The sequence below is a fragment of the Pristis pectinata genome, chromosome 7 (assembly GCF_009764475.1).
Source record: "Pristis pectinata isolate sPriPec2 chromosome 7, sPriPec2.1.pri, whole genome shotgun sequence".
NCBI lineage: Eukaryota > Metazoa > Chordata > Chondrichthyes > Rhinopristiformes > Pristidae > Pristis > Pristis pectinata.
In genome coordinates this window covers 101,150,436-101,163,646 of record NC_067411.1, presented here as the reverse complement: position 1 = coordinate 101,163,646, position 13,211 = coordinate 101,150,436, and the positions used below count along the sequence as shown (strand labels likewise).

The following is a 13,211-nucleotide window of genomic DNA, read 5'->3' as shown; positions in this document are numbered from 1 at the left end:
GACTCAATCTCTCCTCATAGGCTAACCCCCTCAGCTCCGGAATCAACCTGATGAACCTCCTCTGCATCGCCTCCAAAGCCAGTATATCTTTTCTCAAGTAAGGAGACCAGAACTGCACGCAGTACTCCAGGTGCAGCCATACCAGTACCCTGGACAGTTGCAGCATAACCTCCCTGCTCTTAAATTCAATCCCTCTACCAATGAAGGCCAACATTTCATTTGCCTTTTTGATAAGTTGTTGCACCTACAACCAACCTTTTTGCAATTCATGCACAAGCACTCCCAAGTCCCTCTGCACAACAGCATGCTGCAATCTTTCGCCATTTAAATAATAATCTGGTTTTCTATTTTTCCTTCCAAAATGGATGACCTTGCATTTACCAACATTGTACTCCATCTGACAGACCCTTGTCCACTCACTTAACCTATCTATATCTCTCTGCAGACTCTCCACATCCTCTGCACAATTTCCTTTTCTACTCAATTTAGTGTCATCAGCAAACTTGGATACGCTATACTTGGTCCCCTATTCCAAATCATTAATGTAGATCGTGAATAGTTGAGGGCCCAGCACCGACCCCTGCAGCACCCCACTCACCACTGATTGCCAACCACAGAAACATCCATTTATCCCAACTCTCTTCCTTCTATTGGTTAACCAATCCGCTATCCATGTTAATACATTACCCCCAACTCCATGCATCCTTATCTTATGGATGTCTTTGATGCTGCACTTTATCAAATGCCTTCTGGAAATCCCAAGAATACAACATCCACCTGTTCCCCTCTATCCACTGCACTGATTATATCCTCAAAGAACTCCAGTAAGTTTGTCAAACAGGACCTGCCCTTCCTGAATCTATGCTGCGTCTGCCTGATGGAACCACTTCTATCCAGATGTCTTGCTATTTCTTCCTTAATGATAGGTTCAAGCATTTTCCCGACTACAGAAATTAAGCTAACTGGCCTATGGTTACCCGCCTTTTCCCTACATCCTTTTTTAAACAGTGGCGTGACATTCGCTGTCTTCCAATCTGCCGGGACCTGCCCAGAGTCCAGAGAATTTTGGTAAATTATCACAAGCGCCTCTACCATAACTTCTGCCATTTCTTTCAGTACCCTGGGATGTATCCCATCAGGACCAGGGGACTTGTCTACCTTTGGCCCACCAGTTTGCTCATCATGACCTCTTTAGTGACAGCAATTATATCGAGGTCCTCACCTCCCATCACATCCATAACATCTTTCTTTGGCATGTTAGACTTGTCCTCCACTGTGAAGACTGACACGAAATAGTCGTTCAAGGACTTGGCCATTTCCACATTACCCAATGTTAATTCCTCCTTCTTATCTTTCAAGGGACCTACGTTCACTTTAGCCACCACCCTTTTCCACTTTATATAATTATAAAAACTTTTACTATCTGTTTTTATATTTTGTAGTTTACTTTCATAATCTTCCCTTTCCTTATTGCTTGCTTGGTGGTTCTTTGTTGCTTTTTAAAATTTCCCCAATCTTCCAGTTTCCCACTAGTGTTGGCGACTTTGTATGCATGAGCTTTTAGCTTGATGCCTTCTTTTATTTCCTTAGTTATCCAAGGCTGGCTCTCCCCACCCTTACTGACCTTGCTTTTAATTGGAATGTACTTTTGTTGAGTACAGTGAAAAATCTCTTTGAAAGTCTTCCACTGTTCCTCAACTGTCCCACCATACAGCCTGCATTCCCAGTCTACGCTAGCCAACTCCTCCCTCATCCTTGTTTAGGCATAATACACTGGTTTTAGATCGAACTATCGCACCCTCCATTTGTATGAGAAATTCAATCATACTATGGTCACTCTTTCCAAGAAGATCCCTAACTACAAGATCGTTAATTTTTCCTGTCTCATTGCACAGGACCAGATCTAAGATAGCGTTTTCCCTTGTACCTTCACTAACATGCTGTCAAGAAAGCTATCACGAATGCATTCTATGAAGTCCTCCTCAAGACTGCCTCGACCAACTTGATTCGCCCAATCTATGTGGGAGTTAAAGTCCCCCATGACAACTGCTGTTCCGTTCTTACATGCATCAGATATTTCTTGGTTTATAGCCTGTGCCACTGTAATGTTATTATTCGGTGGCCTATAGACAACTCCCACCAGTGATTTTTTTCCCTTTACTATTCCTAATCTCTACCCAGATGGACTCAACATTCTGCTCCTTAGATCTTATATCATCTCTCACTGTCACCCTGATCTCATTCTTAATTAAGAGCACTACCCCACCTCCCTTACCTTCCTGCCTATCCTACCATATTACCTGATACCCTTGGATATTTAATTCCCACTCATCTCCACCCTGCAACCACGTTTCTGTAATGGCCACTGAATCATACCCCTTTGTGTGCATTGTCAAATGCAGAAGACTCACACTTATTGAACAAAGCTGGATGCTATACTTGCCAAGTTTTTCTGCAGCCGAACTCTCTGTGGTGTCTAATAGCACAGCTGAGCTCTGCTGAGGTTCCCTATCCTGGCATTTTCATTCGGGAGCTAGCACTTACATCTATGTTGACATTGATTTCATTGTAGATTGTAAGACTGTGGAGAAGAAAGCAAAGGGAAACATAAAATAAATGTTGGCAATACTCAGCAGGTCTGGCAGATTCAGATTGTCACAGACACCAGGGTGCAATGAAGTTCCTTGCTCGCATGAAGCTCACAGAGTACACAATGTACATGGTAATAATAAATACAACACTAAATACAGTGACAAGCACAAAACAGCAGAATGGTGCAAAGATAGAAGTGCAGTCTAAGGTACTGCAAAAAAAAGCTGAAGTGACAATAACGGAATATCCGAGAGAGGTGGAGTTAAGAGTCCGAGAACGTGGTAGTTGGTTCAGGAGTCTGACAGCAGTGGGGAAGAAGCTGTTCTTGAGTCTGGTCATCCAGGCTTTCAAGCTCCTGTATCTTCTCCCAGAAGGTAGAAGAAAGAAAAAGGGAATGGCCGGGGTGGCAGGAATCCTTGACGATACTGTTAGCCTTTCTGAAGCAACGCATCATGAAGGTGGACTGGATGGAGGGAAGTGATGAGCCAGTGCTGGACTGGGCAGTGCTTACCTCTCTCTGCAGAGCAGTTGCCATACTAGGCTGAGATGCAATCTGTCAGGATACTTTCCAAAGCACATCTGTAGGAATTCGAGAGAATCCTCATGAACAAGCTGAATCTTCTCAGGCGCCTCAGAAAGTACATATGCTGATGTGCTTTCTTGATCACAGCATCAGTATGTAGGGACCAGGTGAGGTTACCTGGTCTGGATGCCTAGGAACCTGAAGGTGTCGGCCATCTCTGCAACAGCTCCATGAATGAGGTCAGGTTTGTGTTCACCTCTGTGCTTCCTTAGGTTAACAACCAGCTCTTTTGTCTTACTGACATTAAGGGCCAGGTTGCTGTTCTGACACCATGACACAAGGTTCGTGAATCTCTTTCAAGTTGAGACCCTTTATCAGAACTAAGATGAGCAAAAACAAGTCTGATTTAAGTTGCAGAGAGGTTGGTGGAGGAAAGGATAGGAAAAAGGAAATACCCCTGATGGAGTGAGGCTCGGGTTACCATGGTGATAAGCTGTTGTGAAGCATCTGGTTCATATATTAATGAGGACAGTTGGAGAAGGAAAAACAAACAATGGAACATACAAAAGCTGTGGAACGTAGGTACGGGCAGTTGGGAATGCCCAGCAGGTCGGGCTGTATTAGTGGAGAGGAAAAACTGTATTAGTATTACAAGATAAGATATCTTCATTAGTCACATGTATATCAAAACACACAGTGAAATGCATCTTTTGCGCAGAGTGTTCTGGGGGCAGCCCGCAAGTGTCGCTACGCTTCCGGCGCCAACATAGCACGCCCACAACTTCCTAATCTGTACGTCTTTGGAATGTGGGAGGAAACCGGAGCACCCGGAGGAAACCCACGCAGACACGGGGAGAATGTACAAACTATTCGAACCCAGTTAATCTACAACAGAACCGATACAGATATAGAAAGCCACATGATTCTTAGAGTTTTCCATATTGAAAGTATTTGCATTCTCCTTTTGTATGAGTTTAGCCTTTATGTTGAGCTGTCACCAGGTTATTACATGTACTTCCTGTGAATTAACAAAGGTTGGCTCTCTTTATATAGTTTTAATCTTCTACTTTCTTTGAGCATGTTAATATTATTAAGAGTTGATTAAGAAATTTGAAGCAACTGGGTTTTTCACTGTAAAATATGCTGGCTTAGTCTTGTTGGAGTACATGATTGGATCTACCCATTATGATTACTGAGGCAGAACAATAATGAGGTTCAATAAAATGCTTTCTTCAGGCAATCATAAAGTTCAAGAATAATGATTAAGGTTATTAGTAAACAAATTATCGCTGTGGATTTCTTCTTTTAGGAGTGCAGTTGCCACCAGCCAGGAAACTTTATTAACTGAGGAAGATTTTGATTGCAACACTGATGAAGAACGCAGCGGCCGTACTTCTGAAAGTACAAGCTTGGCTCAACCTTCCAAGTCAGCCACTGGTAAGAGAATGTGCTTTAAATTTAGCACAGAGATTGAGGCTTATTACAAGTGTGGGCAGAACATAGTGAAGCAAGTTGGATTTTCTTTAATAATTTCTTTGCGAACATAATCTGCTTTTTCACATCAAAATTTATCAACTAGAACTAACAATGGATATGGAAAATTAAAATCAATGTCTAATTAACTGAAAAGAAACCAAGGGGATGACACAATGGGAAATAATCTTATAAATAACTGTTTACTGGATTGCTTTATTTGGGTAAAGATACTATTCTGTCTTTGTTGTGCTATTTTCTATATGCTATTTTGATTGGCTAGAGCTGTCATTTTTTTGGTGTATCGGAAAAACCTTTTCCTGACCATTATTACAGTCTTGAAAATAATACCTTAAAAAAATCACTATCCTTTAAGGGGCTTGTGTAAGGAAAGCTGCTTGGACAAGAAGATCTGCTTTTCTTATTTCTGGAGGTTTGCTCATTCAGTTTTGATCATTTGGAGCTAATTATTGGGAAAAATGGTTTTTCAAATAGAATCTGAAATGCGATACAAGTTCACTTCATTATTTCAATATAAAAACCAATGTGCACAATGCCAAACTTTGGTTTCCTCATTAGCCTAGGACATTGTGGGAAGGGAGGAAAGAAATTGCTGGGCCCCTGCCAGAGATATTTGTATCACCGTTAGCCAGGGGTGAGGCACCGGAAGACTGGAGGGTGGCTCATGTTATGCATTTATTTAAGAAGGGCTGCAATGACAAACCAGGGGACCACAGGCCGGTGAGCCTAACATCAGTGGTGGGAACACAAGAGGTAGCAGATGCTGGAATCTGGAGCAATACACAAGATGCTGGAGGAACTCAGCCGGTCAGGCAGCATCTGTGGAGGGAGATTGTCAGTTGACGTTTCGGGTCGAGACCCTTCATCTGGACTGAAAGATAGAGGGGAGACAGCCGGTATACAAAGGTAGAGGGAAGGGGTGTAGCAAGAGCTGGCAAGTGATAGGTGGATCCAAGTGAGGAGGGGGGATAGGCAGATTGGAGAAGGGGAGAGTGGGAAGTGACAAAGGGCTGAAGACGAGGGGATCTGATGGGAGAAGGTGGAGCATGGAGTCCAGTGAGGGAGGTGGGAAGGACTGATGAGAACAGTGGGAGGAGTGTGTGGGTGAGGGGCAGATGGAGTGAAGGAAGAACTGGGTAGATCAGGAGGAGAGAGAAAAGGGACCGAGAGAGAAGAATTTAGCAGAAGTTGGAGAATTCAACGTTCATGCCGTCGGGTTGTAGACTACCCAGGCAGAATATAAGGTGCTTTTCCTCTAGTTTGCCTTTAGCCTCATCTGGCAATAAAGAAGACTGAGGACAGCTCGTGTGGGTGTGGGAATAAGGAAGAGAATTAAAACGGCTGGCAACTGGGAGCTCCAGGCCGCTGCAGTGGTGGGAAAGTTACTGGCGGGATTCTGAGAGACAGCATCTACTTGTGTTTGGAAAGGCTAGGATTGATTAGGGATCATCAGCAAGGCTTTATTCTTGTGAAATCATGTGTCACTCAGTCTCATTTCAGAGGTGACTAGGAAGATTGTCTACGTGGACTTTAGCAAGGCCTTTGACAAGGTCTGATATGGTTGGCTTGTCCGGAAGGTGAGATCACACGGGATCCAGGGTGAACTAGCGAGTTGGTACAAAATTGGCTTGATGAAGGAGTCAGAGGGGGATAGTGGAGGGTTGTTTTTCAGATTGGAGGCCTATGGCCAGCAGTGTGCCGCAGGGATCGGCACAGGGTCCACTGTTGTTTGTCGTCTTTATTAATGATTTGGATGTGAATGTAGTTGGCATGGTTAGTAAGTTTGCAGCTGACACCAAAATTGGTGATACAGTGGACAGTGAAGAAGTTTATCTGAGAATACTGCAGGATCTTGATCAACAGAGAAAGTGGGCCAAGGAATGGCAGATGGAATTTAACTTGGGCAAGTGCAAAGCGTTGCATTTTGCTTAAGTTAAACCAGGGCAGGACTTGCACAGTAAATGGCAGGGTCCTGGAGAAAGTTGTAGAACAGAGAGCCCTAGGGGTACAAGTACATAGTTCCCTGAAAGTGGTGACTTGGGTAGACAGGGTAGTGAAGAAGGTGTTTGGCACACTTGCCTTCATCAGTCAGGGCAATGAATATAAGAGTTGGGACACATATTACAAGTGTACAATGAGCTAGCATTGCTGGAGCTTAATGCAGCAACAGAAGCCGCTGAACCGCTATGCCACCAACGATTCAGTATCATTACTCATCGATCTGCACATTTGCTGCTGCAAATACAAAGTGTCAATAAATTTAAAAAATGGAGAACAAAATCTGGTAGCAGACCACCTTTGAGGTTCAACAGCATAATCACATTACCACAGTTTGAGCACCCGTGCTTCATATAAATCTTTGTTCACTACTAAATAGATTTTCATACTTTCTGAGAGCACTCTTGTTCTGTGATCTGATAATAGTTGCTACTCCAGTCTTCTTAAATGCAAAATTTTAATGATTTAGCATTTCCTTTTGTTTAAATGTGCTGCTCGTTGGATATAAACATAATTACAAATGTGATTTGAAATAAAATTAGCTGTTCATTTGCCTGTGATTAATTAAGTTTTCCTTTGCAAGTGTTTTTTTTAAACCTTGGCACAATAACAAAGAAGTTTTTGTATTCAAGCGTGACATAAAAGGGAAGTATCCAATATTGCTTGATTGTTAACCTAAGGTAAAATTTTTACAACCTTTTTTTTACTTGACGAATGCAGTCAGAGTGTAGGATGTGGACTCTCTACCTATGGAGAAGGATTTTAATGCCATTGCTATGGATTAAGGAAATAAGAAAAATACTCCGCCCCTTCTGTTTCTTCCCCACCCCTCACTCCTTTGTCTTCCCTTATTCCTGTGACTCCCTTCCCCCGCCTTGATGACCTGCCCATCTCCTCTCCTCCCCTCCCCCGTCCTTTATTGCAGGGTCCACTGCCCTCTCCTACCGGATTCCTCTTTCTTCACCCCTTTGCCTCTTCTACCCATCACCTCTCAGCTTATTACATCTTCTCCACCTCCCCCACCCACTACCTTCCCCCTCTCACCTGGACTCACCCATCACCTGAACTCACCTATCCCCTGCCTGCGTGTGCTCCTCCCTCTCCCCCCACCTTCTTATTCTGGCTTCTGCCCTCTTCCTTTCCAGTCCTGATGAAGGGTCTCGGCCCGAAACATCGACTGTTTATTTCCCTCCATGGATGCTGCCTGACCTGCTGAGTTCCTCCAGCACTTTTTATGTATTGCTCCAGATTCCAGCATCTGCAGAATTTTTTGTGTCTCAGAAAAATGTTGAGCAACTCCTCCAAATCTGATGCTGGACGAAAGCTTTCATTGCTAGTTTTGGTATTGTGCCTGAAACTGATTTTACTCCAGCTCATAAAAGGAGAAAGATTGATACAGGCTTATGATTTTTTGAGTACAAGCAGTACTCTTCTGGCTGTTCCTGTGCATACAAATATATAATTTAGGAGCAGTGGTCCACTAACCCCTCAATGGCTTTGCATTTAAAAAAATCATGGTTGATCAGTAATCTAAACTCCTACCCGAGGTAACTTTTCACCTCCTTTCTATTCAAGTATCGGTCCGCTTCTACCTTTAAAATATTCCAAGACTAATAATCCTCAAAATGAAATAAAAATTCACCTCATCTCCATTCTGGCAAATAGTGCAGTTAATAGAGCTGCCTCCTCACAACTCCCAACAACTCAAGTTCATTCCTGACCTCTGCTCCTGTTTGTGTGGAGTTTCCATGCTCTCCCTGTGACCACATGGGTTTCCTCTGGTTTCCCTGCAAATCCCAAAGATCTGCACGTTGATAGGTTATTTGGCCACTGTAATTTGACTCTCGTGTAGTGTCTGAGTGGTAGAATTGATAGGAAAATGGGGAGAAAATGTTACAGGAAACACGGTGGTGTAGCGGTTAGCGTAACACTATTACAGGGCCAGCAACCCAGGTTCAATTCCGCTGCTGTCTGTAAGGAGTTTGTACGTTCTCCCCGTGTTTGTGTGGGTTTCCTCTGGGTGCTTCGGTTTCCTCCCACATTCCAAAGACGTACGGGTTAGGAAGTTGTGGGCATGCTATGTTGGCTCTGGAAGCGTGGCGACACTTGCGGGCTGCCCTCAGAACATTCTCAGTAACACAAAAAGACGCATTTCACTGTGTGTTTCGATGTACATGTGACTAATAGATAAATATCTTAGTCGGGGATTGGGATTGTCCTGTTTGCCAGTAGAAATTTAATAGGCCAAGTGTTGTAAAGAAATATGGAAAATATGGAAATTTTCGTTTTGAATGGGCAACGCCTTATTTTTCAAACAGTGACTCCCCCCCCCCCCAACTAGTTCCAGATTCTCCCAGAAACCTCTTTGCATCCACCCCATGAAGACCCCTCAGGATCTTACAATTCACCGCTCATTCCTCCTAACTCCAGTGAATGTAAGCCTAGTCTTTCCCCCTAAGACAATTCGCCCATTATTTCTGGTATCAGTCCACTAGGCCTTCAGTGTCTGGCTTCCAATGCATGTACATCGTTACTTCATAAAGGGGACCGATTCCGTACGCAGTACTCCAGGTGTGGTCTCAACGATGGCCTATGTAATTGAAGCATAACCTCTTTCCTTTGTGTTCAATTCTCCAGCAATAAACAAGCTTTTCTAATTACTTGCTGAACCTGCCTTTTGCAAGTCATGCACCAGGACTGCAGATTCCTGTGTCTTAGAGACCTGAAATCATTCACCATTTACATAATAAGCACACTTTCTTCAATTTGTTCAACCAAAATGGATAATTTCTTATTTTCCCACTAAATATTCCATTTACCAGATCTTTGCCCACTCCCATGGTCTACCCATATTTATTTATAGCTTCGTTCACAGATGACCTTCTCATCTAGCTTTGTGTCATCATCAAAATTTGCATTCATCCAAGTCCTTTATTTAAGTGGTAAAAAGTTGAGGCGCCAACTCCTGGACCCTGTGGTATACATGCGTTATATAGAGTCATACAGCACGGAAGCAGACCCTTTGGCCCAACTTGTCCATGCTGACTGTATGCCCAGCAAGCTTATCCCGTCTGCTCACGTTTGGCCCACAGCCCTCTAAACCTCTCTTCATGTACTTATCTAGATGTCTTTTAAATGTTGCTAATGTGCCCATCTCAACCACTATTTCTGGCAGCTCATTCCAAATACGCACCACCCTTTGTGTGAAGAAGCTGCCCCTGATGTCCCTTTTAAATCTCTCGCCTCTGATCTTAAACCTATGCCCTCTTGTTTTTAGCACCCCCTCCCTGGGAAAAAGACTGTGTGCTTTCACCCTGTCTATGCCCCTCATGATCTTGTATACCTCTATCAGGTCGCCCCTCGATCTCCTACGTTCCAGGGAATAAAATCCTCATCTACACAACCTCTCCTTGTAACTCAGGCCCCCAAGTCCAGACAACACCCTGGTAAATAATTTTTGCACTCTTTCTCGTCTAATAACATCTTTCCTATAACAGGGCAACCAAAACTGTACAAAAGTGCAGTCTCACCAATGTCTTATATAACTGTAACACAGCTTCCCAACTCCAGTGCTCAATGCCCTGACTGATGAAGGCCAGTGTGCCAAACACCTTCTTCACTCCCCTTCCTACCTGTGACGCCGCTTTCAGGGAACCATGCACTTGCACTCTTAGGTCCCTCTGTGCCACAACACTCCCCAGGGCCCTACCATTCACTGTATAAATCCTACCCTAGTTTGATCTCCCAAAATGCAATCCCTCACATTTATCTGGATTGAAAGCCATTTGCCAATCATCAGCCTCATCTTGTCATTTCAGAAAAAGACCCATTCACACCTCTGTTTCCTATTAGCTAGCTTGTCTTCTATCTTATCTCCTACATCATAAACTTTTATTTTCCACAATAACCTTATCACATGCCTTCTCCATATCTTGAATGATAATACCAGGCTATGTGACCAAGGAGGGACAGAGCACCACAGCTGAATCTGTTCTTGTTCGTGTCTTTTATTTGCATGGATATTTTCTTGTAAAAGGGAATGATAGCAATTGAAAGGGATGACTTTGGACCTTCCTGGATGACTTTAAACCTTCTTTAACAAGGTTTGGCTAAATTAACCATTGCTAATGAAATTTAAATTCTCCCAAGTACAAATGTTTCAGTAACACACACTCTGTGGTCCCCATTACTTACTTACAGTGTGTCCCAGAAAAAGCACCATTTTAACTAACAAAATGTCTATACCCTGAAGTTTTTTTTTGTTCTAACAGTCTTCTAAACTTGATGTGTGTGTTGAACGATGTGGATATGAAATCAGTGACTACGTACTTGCAGTTTGAGAATAATTTGCTAAAGAGCTTTTTGTTAAATTAGATGCAATGCAAAATCCTTTTACATTATGTCTTTCAAAGGGGAAGTCCCACCATCAGTTTCATATTTAGAAAGTAAGAACTGATTTCCTGTCTGCTGGGCATTAAGATTCTTTACAGGCTCTCTTGATGTTAAGTGTCTTCAATTACCATCCAACAACAGCAGCTTTACTTTCTGTTTGCATTAAATTTAGACACCTAATCTACATTTAGTTTTGATAAACTGAGCTTAGCATCTTAATGAGCAGGAAATAAACCTATTGACTTTTACAAACTGGCAAAATGCTGATAGTGTTAAAAAATACTGACTGGCATGAGTTACTTGGCTGCAGTCATCCTATGAAAACGAGTGTTCAGAAGGGATTTCATGGAGACATGTAGATATGTTTGACACTGAATTTACATTCTAGTTATGAAGAAGAAAACATAGACTGATCATAACTCTTAGCTCTCGTCGTTGTAGGTGTTAGATGTTGGATTAGTTTATTGTCATACACACCAGGATGCAGTGAAATTCCTTGTTCACATGAAGCTCACGGAGTAGACAGTATACATGACAATAATAAATACAAATACAACAATTAATACAATGGCGAGCGCAGTACAGCAGAATGATGCAAATTGGTACAAATCCTCTTCCCTGTCTTAAGGTAGATGTTCACATATTGTGGATGGCAGTTCTAGAGTCATACAGCAAAGAAACAGGCCCTTCGGCCCAACTCATCCATACTGACGAAGATGCCCCTCTAAGCTAGTTCCATTTGCTCGCATTTGACCCATATCCCTCTAAATCTTCCCTATCCATGTAACAATGTATTTTAAACATTGTTATTGTATCTGCCTCAACCACTTCCTCTGGCAGCACGTTCCATAACCATACCACCCTCTGTGTGAAAATGTTGCCCTCAGGTTCCTATTAAATTTCTCCCCTCTTACCTTGGACCTGTGCCCTCCAGTTCTCGATTCCCCAACCCTGGGAAAAAGACTGAGTGCATTCACCCTATCTATGCCCCTCATGATTTTATACGCCTCTATAGCATCACCTCTCAGTCTTTGCTATGGCAGGGTGACCAAAGCTGGATGCAATATTCAAGTGCAGCCTCACCAACATCTTGTACAACTGCATCATAACATCCCAGTTTCTATACTCAGTGCCCTGACTGATGAAGGCCAATGTGCCACAAGATTTCTTCACCAGCCTGTCTACCTGTGATGCCACTTTCAGCGAACTATATATTTGCACTCCTAGGTCCCTCTGTTCTCCAACACACCCTGGGGCCCTACCCTTCACTGTGAAAGTCCTATCCTGGTTTGACTTCCCAAAATGCAACACATCACATTTCTCTGAATTAAACTCCATTTGCCATTCCTTAGCCCACTTACTCAGCTGATCAAGATCCCCCTGTAATTTTTGATAACGTTCTTCACTGTCTATGATACCACCTAATTTAGTGTCATATGCAGACTTACTAACCATGCCCTGTACATTCTCATCCAAATCGTTGATGTAGATAACAAACAACAATGGGCCCAGCACCAACCCTGAGGCACAACACTAGTTCTTTCAATGCGGAGAAAATGTTGAGAAAATAATTGGCTTTGATTAACCATCACAGACTGTCAATGAATCTGCTCATTGCTTCACCAAAAGAACCTTAAGTGAAATAAGAACATATAAAAAATAATATTCAAATCACCAAGAAAATATTAAACATGTTGAATGAAGTATAGAGGTGTGTCCGTCTTTTCTCCTGCACTTAGTTGAGTTAAAGGGCAGCACAGTAGTGTAGTGGTTAGCGTAATGCTATTACAGCGCCAACAACCCGGGTTCAATTCCGGCCACTGTCTGTAAGGAGTTTGTATGTTCTCCCCATGTCTACGTGGGTTTCCTCCGGGTGCTCCATTTTCCTCCCACATTCCAAAGACGGACAGGTTAGGAAGTTGTGGGCATGCTATGTTGGCGCAGGAAGCGTGGCGACACTTGTGGGCTGCCCCCAGCACATTCTCAGTAACGCAAAAAGACGCATTTCACTGTGTGTTTCGATGTACAAGTGACTAATAAATAAATATAAATATAATCAAAAGTCCAAATAATCAGTTTGAGACAAAGTATTAATTGCCGTCAGGCAACATAATCAGAAGAGGTTTGCTTCATTGACATCCTAGCTGTGTGATTGGAATGCATTGGCTAAAGTGCCTTTTTTTTGGATCCCATAAACTTACTAATTTGTAAT

General features: G+C 42.8%; 1 protein-coding gene across 5 annotated transcripts in view; it reads left to right on the top strand.

Annotated features, from left to right (window-relative positions):
* xrcc4 (X-ray repair complementing defective repair in Chinese hamster cells 4) overlaps positions 1-13,211 on the top strand; it is a 369,686-nt gene that overhangs the window by 173,291 nt on the left and 183,184 nt on the right. For all 5 annotated transcript variants that reach the window (XM_052020553.1, XM_052020552.1, XM_052020550.1 and 2 more), the window contains one exon: positions 4,425-4,552. In XM_052020553.1, the coding sequence (XP_051876513.1) occupies positions 4,425-4,552 (128 nt within the window). The remainder of the gene's footprint in view (positions 1-4,424; positions 4,553-13,211) is intronic.